The sequence below is a fragment of the Dermacentor andersoni genome, chromosome 4 (assembly GCF_023375885.2).
Source record: "Dermacentor andersoni chromosome 4, qqDerAnde1_hic_scaffold, whole genome shotgun sequence".
Classification (NCBI taxonomy): domain Eukaryota; kingdom Metazoa; phylum Arthropoda; class Arachnida; order Ixodida; family Ixodidae; genus Dermacentor; species Dermacentor andersoni.
In genome coordinates this window covers 53,195,236-53,204,355 of record NC_092817.1, presented here as the reverse complement: position 1 = coordinate 53,204,355, position 9,120 = coordinate 53,195,236, and the positions used below count along the sequence as shown (strand labels likewise).

General features: G+C 48.8%; 1 protein-coding gene across 1 annotated transcript in view; it reads left to right on the top strand.

Moving 5' to 3' along the window:
- Window positions 1-2,313: 2,313 nt before the first annotated feature.
- Window positions 2,314-9,120, top strand: part of LOC140217331 (beta-1,4-N-acetylgalactosaminyltransferase bre-4-like) — a 32,140-nt gene continuing 25,333 nt past the window's right edge. The window contains exon 1 of the mRNA XM_072287838.1: window positions 2,314-2,404. Within this exon, the coding sequence (XP_072143939.1) occupies window positions 2,397-2,404 (8 nt within the window). The 5' untranslated portion in view covers window positions 2,314-2,396. The remainder of the gene's footprint in view (window positions 2,405-9,120) is intronic.

Sequence of the window (9,120 nt, the reverse complement as noted above, 5' to 3'; positions counted from 1 at the left end):
CCACACATTAGCCCCCCATTAACATGCTCCCCATTCTCATCTAATCTCAACATGACGCGTGAAGTAGAGTTTTCTCGCGACAAACAGCGAATGACTGCAGCTCTCGAGCGCTTGCTGAAGGAGTGTTCTAGAAATGCCAAAAAGACATTCAGACACATACAATTTCGAATCCACAACGGCCACAAGGTTCCCTACATATTCACTAAATTTGATCTCGGTGACAGTTATAGATTTTTTAGACAGCGGGCGAAATTCTAAGCCGTTCGTTTAAAACACACAAAAAGCTGCAAAAATTACAGCAAAATGCTGTAATTGACCCACACCATTCGAAATTTGCGTACACATCACTCATAACCTACCGCTTATTTTTCACCAAACATAAACCAGGTGCTTCGTTTAGTTCACCGCAGACATCACTGGAACCTACTTCCTGCCTCGGGAATCGCACGAAAACAGGCAGAAAGCATGGGTTCAGTTATTATTTGCAAAGCTCATTATTAAGCCAGAAACTGCCTTAATTTAACGTATAACGCAAATAGGCACGTTTGCTTGCGTGCCAATGTGCGCTATACCACAAGTTATACAGTACCAATTAGCCCACCAGTCTGTTCTTCTTGCTTAATTTGTAACAAATTGGATTTGCGAGTACGTTAAGTGTAACACCTGTAGAACGTACGCTTTCGAGCCCTTCCTAAAGGATTTTTTGACAAAGGCTGCATTTATGCCCCAACGCTTAACTTCCTATGCAGCAGGTCATATGTACTTCCGGTCATATGTACAAAGATTTTTATTAAATTTGATTTCGGTGACAGCTATACAGTTCTCCCAGGACAGCGGGTTAGGTTCTGTGCCGTTCGTGAAACACTCCGGAGCGTTTGAATACGCAATTTACTACAGAGGGCCTAAGTAACACACACTCTCAGTACTTCTCATAGGCATCACCCATAACATTCCCCTTATTTGCACCAAATATGTACAAGGTGCCTCGTTTAGTTCATCGAGGACATCGGTGAAAACCTGTCGCAAAGCTCGTACATAACGGATGATGAAAAATAGCAGAAAACACGTATTCAGAAATTATTTGCAACGCCCCTAATAAACGTTACACTTTCCACACACGTAACGGCTAAAGTGGCCCTCTAGTCCACGGAATGGGAACTCGGTAACGCATACAGTTCTCCCTGAGAAACCCGGATAATCGTCGTATAACACTTGCGAACACTTTCTTACATTTCTTGTCATTGTTGTAAAGGCCGTAAATAACTGACACTCTTGAAACACTGCCCACACATTACCTATAATATGTCCCATATTTTCTCGAAATGTCAGCTTTGAGGTACGTTGACTTATTTCAAGATATTGGGGAAAATTTCTACGCGGTTCGTAATACGCACTCGTAAACGTCTGAAATGCTTGCATAAGTAACTTTCTACGAATGCTCTAATTATAGTACAGAGCTACGCAGTTCTAACTTTTATCGTGCAGCGCCAAAAAACATGCTTCCTATTTTAACGAAATATAAACAACGTGTCTCTTTTAGTTCAGCGAGCCGAACGAGTAAACCATGTTAACCAAATAGGCGCCTTTCTAACGCACGGAGAAACAAAGAAAACGAGTATTAAGTAATTGTTTTCAAAACACACAATTGACCTCCACATTTTAAAACTGTTTGTACGCGTCACCCACGACATTGCCGCAATCTCTCTAGATATAAAATTGCTGGCATACTTGGGTCTCGCAGGACAGCGGAGAAACATTGTAAGCGTTTCATGCAACGCTTCTAAGGAGGCAGAAAACGAGTGTTTAGTGGTGTTCTTTCAAAATTTATCTGGATATATATGAGCGCTAACACGCGCTTCATTTCCTCTAAACATAAACTAGGTGAATGATGTAGTTCTTGCAAAATAAAACTCCGTGAAAACACGCGTTAACGCTTTCGAGCACTTGTACAGTCGCACTCACAAAGTTTTCTGTCAACTCTTTGAATTACGTGTTAAGATTGCCCCCTCTCCACTTTAGTCGTCCGGGCTGAAAGGGGGTAGGCGATGGCCAATGGCGATGCCGCCTTTCGTCTCGCTGCTGCTACTCTGGCAGAAAGACAGCGAGCAAACACGCCGACAGGGGACGCACCAACGCTCTTAAGTTAGCCGCAACTCGTCGTTCTTGTAACAATAAAACAAAATAGGTCAATCTAACGTTCTAAATAATAACGTTGGGTAGGCATGTGACTACTCTAGCGATGGATAGCACTGTGCGATCGCCTTGGTACGCGCTCCGCGAGGGCGCGTGCTTTCACGGCCAGGTGACGAAGAAGAAGACGTCAAGAAGAGTGCGCTCTAGAACGAAAGCAGCCGCTCCAAAGAACAAGAAATTGCGAAGCTCGTATCCAGATTTCTATGTCCAGGTACGCTCCTTGTATACGCACCTCTTCTTTGTTTGCAAACAAGAACGCTATATGTTGCTTGCAAGTTGATGCGTCGGGAGAAGTGGGCGAACATTCCATTGGACTCTGGCTTCACATGTAGCTGTCATAGTCGTCAGAAGCGCTTGGCGGCAGGGGTAAGCGGTTACTTGATTGCTGAGCCACGGCCGCGCCGGAACGCTGGCACTGTCCCAGCACAGCCGTGGCCGAGCTTGTCAAGACGTTACGTAGCCATCCAGTCCGCTTCCGCGGGCACTGAAGTGTGTGTGCCTAGCTTAATAGCCGTTAAATGCCATTGCCGCTGTGATGCGTTGCGAACACAGTGCTCGAGACTTTGAAAGCCCGGGCCCACTGTTTTGCTGGCACGGTTCTTAGGTTGGCAACGTTGTATTACACTATTGTTGTTGCCAACGAGCCTTCATACACGCCGAAAGCTTCATATTTGGCGCAGTATTTCTTTTTTACAACGAAGCTGTTATGGGGAGTTCCGCAACGGTTATTTGTGCGGCGGTGAAGGCCGGCGTTGGACGGCGTGGCCGATATCAAATGTTAATGCAATGCAGCGTGTGGTTCGGGAGTACTGAATTTCCTTTGAGATGTAGTGATCAGTGATTATAAAGAACATCTTATGCAGATTCAACCAACGTGTTGGAATCTGAGAAGCGAAGCTTTCGTGAAGCGGTTAAACAAATCGCATGCTACTGATTATATTCTGCATAGCGTTTTGCACCATGATAATTACCTCCCTGTCAGTGAAACGAGCAAGATGCCGAGACCAGCGACTGCCTGACCGTGGTGACCGCGCATTATGCTGTCTCTGGGATTGCCCCCACCTCTCCCACTTGCTATGACACTGCATCCAGGGTTGGCGCGCCGACTAGAGTGGGTCGACTCTGGAAATATTGCAACAGTAAACTGCAACCGGAAAGACCGACCAAGCAGATGGGCAAACCCCAAACCCTAGTAAAGTAGGCATGGAAAAGTTTGCTTTATGAAAGGAATTGTGCCCTCTCTTTCACATATTTGTTGCAGTGAGAATATCTAGCTATCATTTGTTTTAACGCTGAGTAATTCGGTAGAAAACAAGGCCAGCAGCCAGGACACCTTAGGGGTAGTAAACGTGATAGTGCTGTCCTGCGTATGAGCTATTCGCTGCAAGGCAGCAGCTCCCAGCCACCATCAGGGAAGTACGGGAAGGCTTGCAAATTAAGGAAGCTTCGTGTACGTCCCATTCGCATAGACAACTTAAATGCGCGGTTTTTTAAACGAGTAATCCGAATTTGCTTTTTCTCACATCGCATTATACCGGTTCGGCGTTGGAGGTCAGAGTTTGTTCGGCTGGGACAGGGAATGCTGACGCCGTGGTTGCAATGCAGCCTGCCTAGGAGAAGTCGCTAAAAAAAAAAAAAAAATCAAACAAGATGGGCTGCAATCCACGCTGTGAAGGTGGTTGGCCAGCGAAGTCGTGCTATCACCTTGTCAGATAGACCAATGTGACCTAGCCTTGAACTGGGTCCTGCCGAGCCTGAGCATAACGCTGTTATGCATATTGACGTTGCTGTTCCTTTCGTCGCTCGTCGTGCTTGCGCTGCTCTTCATGTGTCCTAACTGTGCTTGGCTTGCTTTGGGCAGGAACGGCTGCGTCCTGCCTATAGACTGAGCACGACGCCACTGTGCACATTGATGTTGCTGTTCCCGTCGCCACTCATTGAATACACGCAGCTTTTCAGGAGTCCTAACTATGTGTGGCCTTTCCATAGCGGTATCAGAACACAAATGAAATCAGTTGCTAAGCGGGTTCTTCTTCTACATATGAAAGTGTAGTTACGTTACTCCCTGCTTCGTATGCTATAGTTGCTGCTTTCCGGCAACTGCAGTTCGTGCAACCGTAATCTTTGCCGGTAAACGCTTGCGGCAAAAGCTATGCGCGAAGGCGAGCTTTCTGGTTCTTTCTTTGCTTTCCCCCACACGGCCGGCGCGCCGCTGTCGTGGATGCGAGCACCATTTGGTGGTGCTGCACGGAACCCAGCGGCGCGCCTGTCGCCGTGATTGGTTGAGTTTTTGGGTGCGGAGACGAAGAAATCCCGGGGCCTTGGTCATATACAGCTTCCCTGTAAAAACAACCAACCACGAACGCGCTCTAACGCAGCTGCGTTCAAACAAGGCATCCATGAACGCGCTCTAATGCAGCTGCGTTAGAGCACGGTTGTGGATGGCTTCATCTTAATGACGGCTCCCACGCAAGCTGCGCGCTCCCCATTGGAGGGCAACTAGGAGCTTTAGGCGCAAGCTTATGTGCCCCGCCTGTGCAATCGGCAAGATTATGTGTGTCGCGGCGAGGGAAGCGAGTGCCAGAGGATGAAGGCGCCTGGAGGTGGAGAAGAGAATCGCGCACCAGGAAAAACACGGAGGAGCGCGTTCAGCGCGCGGCATATCAATGCCGCCTAGAGAAAAGTAAAGTGGCGTTTAGCAAAGCGGGGAAAGAGAAAGGAGGCGAAGCGTTGCGGAGGAGGAGGGTAGGCGGAGGCGCACTGGGTTGACTTGTCTGGCAGATGCTACTGGTTCTGTGCGCGCCATGGACGCACCGGGTTTGTCTCGTGATCGAGAGGCCAAGCGAGAAGGGCGCAGCAATGACGCAGGCGGAAACAGGCCGAGCGCTAGTCGACCGACCCCGAAGTCGTCGCCAAGCGCCGGGCACGAGCTCAGCGCTTAGCGCGCTAGCCCATACTTTCCCCGGTGCGTGATTCTCTTCTCCACCTCCAGGCGCCTTCCCCGGTGCTCGCTTCCCTCGCGGTGACACACATAATCTCGCTGATTTCACAAATGGGGCACGTACGCTTGCGCGTAATATTCAGTGGCGATTTAGCGGTAACTGCGAGAGAAATGCGTTACGTCGCACCTCTTTGACGTCCTGGATCCATGATTTAAACAGCGTTCGCCACATGTTCCTGTTAATATATATATATATATATATATATATTGTAACGATGTTAGTAAAACAAGGATATTTATTAAAGGCGAACTTGTGCCTACAAGTAAAAGTCACTGCGGTCGTGCAGAAATCCGCGGCAGTCGCGTTCTCAAACTGGGTTCGAACCATCTTTCTCTTCTACTCGCGTGACACCTCGTGCGCGTGGCGCATGCGAGCCGGGTCCAACTGGCTGCCCGTGCCACGAAGATCGCTGCCTGTTGTTGCTGAACAACACCACTGTACGGCGTGCACAGTGCCCAATGCAAAGGGCGCGCAACTTGAATGTCACGAAGTTTGTCGTGGCATTATCCCCCTCCTTACCGCATCGGCCCGATGCGTGAGAGGAAGTAAGGGTTCCTGTGGGCGCTCATTTTTTTTTTTTGTTCTTGTTCATGACCTCTCCTGGTAGGGTTTCATGCGGACAACATGCACAACTTCCGTGGAGTTGCGCCGTCTTGGGCTCTCGTGTCCAGCGGATTTCACTTCGTAAGTGACGTCGCTTATACGACGAAGTATTTCGTAAGGGCCGAAGTATCGGCACAGAAGCTTTTCAGACAGTCCACGGCGTCGCACTGGGGTCCATACCCACACCTTGTCACCGGGCTGGTAATGAGCTTCACTACGGCGCTGGTTGTACCGGCTGGAGTCGATGTGTTGTTGGCGGCGTATTCGGTACCTTGCCATCTGTCGTGCCTCCTCGGCTCGTTGCAAGAAATCATCTAGGTCAGATGAGTTATGGTTTTCTTCATCTAACGGCAACATAGCATCCAAAGTTGTGGATACTGCTCGGCCGAATACAAGTTCAAACGGGGTCACTCGTGTTGTTTCCTGAACGGCCGTATTATATGCGGAGGTGATGTATGGCAAAATTTCGTCCCACAGCCTATGTTCAACGTCGACATACATCGAAAGCATGTCGGTCAGTGTTCTGTTAAGCCGTTCAGTTAACCCGTTTGTCTGAGGGTGGTACGCCGTAGTTTTCCTATGATCAGTATGTGTCATTTGCAACAAGCATTTCATTAGGTCCGCAGTAAAGGCCGTTCCACGATCGGTAATAACAACTGTGGGAGCGCCATGCCTGAGCACGATATTGTGGACAAAGAATTTTGCAACTTCGACAGCCGTTGCATTGTACAGGGAATCAGTTTCTGCGTAACGGGTCAGATAGTCCGTGGCCACAACTATCCACTTTTTGCCTAAAGATGATGTTGGGAAGGGTCCAAGGAGGTCCATACCGACTTGTTGGAATGGGGCTTTTGGTGGCTCTATTGGCTGGAGGAGGCCGGCCGGTTTTACGGATGGAGTCTTGCGCCTTTGACACTCGCGACAAGTCTTGACGTAGTGCTGCACTGATGCTAATAACTTGGGCCAGTAGTATTTCAGACGAATCCTGGCGACTGTACGGCTCACGCCCATGTGTCCAGACGTCGGCTCATCGTGACATGCATGCAAAATTTCTTCTCGCATAGATGTGGGTACGACAAGTAAAAACTTTGTCTCGCTGTTCTCGAAGTTTCTCTTGTAGAGGACACTTCCTCGCAGACAGAACGAGGATAGCCCCCTAGAGAAAATACGCGGCAATTGAACGTCGAGTCCCTCCAGGCGCTGTATAAGTGGAAGCAATTCCGGGTCATCTCGTTGTTGTTGAGCAATTTGTGACTCGTCAACAATGCCAAGGAACGGGAAATCCTCTTCTTCTGACACAGTTTTCTCGACGGGTGCGCGTGACAAGCAGTCGGCATCGCTGTGTTTCCTCCCGGATCGGTATACGACAGTAATGTCATACTCTTGAAACCTAAGGCTCCATCTTGCTAGTCGTCCGGATGGATCCTTGAGATTCGCCAGCCAGCAAAGCGAATGGTGATCGCTGACTGCTCTGAATGGTCTACCATAGAGGTAGGGTCGAAATTTACATATTGCCCAAATGACTGCAAGGCACTCTTTCTCGGTTGCGGAGTAGTTTGCCTCTGCTTTCGAGAGCTTACGGCTGGCATAAGCAATTACTTTCTCCTGGCCGTTATTCCACTGCACTAGTATGGCACCGAGGCCGACGTTACTCGCATCGGTATGAACTTCAGTGTCGGCTGTCTCATCAAAATGGGCAAGGATTGGAGAAGCTTGCAGGCGTTTCCTTAACTCGTCAAAGGCGTCTTGTTGTTCGCTTTTCCACATGAAAGGTTGATCTTCTCTTGTCAGTATTGTAAGGGGCTCAGCAATCTTTGAAAAGTTTTCCACAAATCTTCTGTAGTATGCGCATAAACCCAAGAAACGTCGCACTGACTTTTTGTCTGTGGGTGTCGGGAACCTCGCAACAGCTGCTGTCTTTTCGGGATCTGGCCGAACGCCTTCAGTACTGATGACGTGACCGAGAAACCGAAGTTCATCGAAGCCGATTTGACATTTTTCCGGCTTAATTGTCAAGTCTGCTGCGCGAATAGCTTCTAATACTAGTCGCAGGCGCTCTAGATGTTGGTCAAATGTGGTGGAAAATACGACCACATCATCCAAATACACTAAGCATGACTGCCATTTCAATCCTGCAAGCACAGAGTCCATCATTCGCTGGAACGTTGCGGGTGCGGAACAGAGGCCGAATGGAAGTGCTTTAAATTCGTAGAGGCCATCAGGGGTTACGAATGCTGTCTTTTCATGGTCCCGTTCATCCACCTCTATTTGCCAATATCCACTCTTGAGATCCAGGGAGGAGAAAAACTTTGCACATCGGAGCCGATCTAACGTATCGTCGATACGCGGAAGGGGGTACACATCCCGCTTGGTTACGCTGTTCAGTTTACGGTAGTCGACGCAGAATCGAAGTGTGTTATCTTTTTTCTTAACCAGCACTACTGGAGACGCCCATGGACTGCTGCAAGGCTGAATAACGTCATCTGAAAGCATCTCCTCTACTTGCTTCTTGATGATCTCCCTTTCTTTTGGTGACACTCGATACGGGTGCTGGCATACCGGTCTTGTGGCGTCCTCTGTTATTATTCTGTGCTTCGCAACAGACGTGCGCCGTACCTTCGAGGACGTGGAGAAGCAGTCAGAAAAATCCTTTGTCAGGGCATATATCTGTTTCTTTTGGGCTTCAGGGAGTCTCGGGTTGACGGTAATTGATCTGTCGACACTGCAGGTTCCTGGCAGGGCAGTTGACGTAGTTAGGCTGCATAATTCGGTCGCTTCACAGAACTCGTGGAAATAGGCAATAGCTGTTCCTTGTGCGATGTGTTGGAATTCATTACCAAAATTTGTAAGTGCGACATTTGCACGGCCATCGCTTAACTGAACAAGGCCCCGAGCCACGCAAATACCTTTGTTGAAAAGGAGCTCTATGTTTCCATCCGCTATGCCTTCGCGGTCGGAAAATCTTTCATTCTCCACAAGAACCATTATACTGCAGCGTGGCGGCACAGTTACGTCATCGTCAACGACGCGCAGTGCAGCGAGACGTCGCTCCTCCGATTCTTCCACAGGTATAGCTTGTTTTGTCGAGAAAGATACACTGGACCTACGTAGGTTAATTATGGCGCCGTTAGCTTGTAGAAAATCCATTCCCAATATAAGTTCCCGTGAACATTCTGGCAGTACAATAAAGTCAGAAACGTAAGTGAAGCCTTTTATCGTAAGTCTTGCGGTGCATCGGCCAAGGGGCGTAATAAGATGGCCGCCTGCCGTGCGTATCTGCGGACCAGTCCACTTCGTCACAACTTTTTTAAGGTGCTTCGCC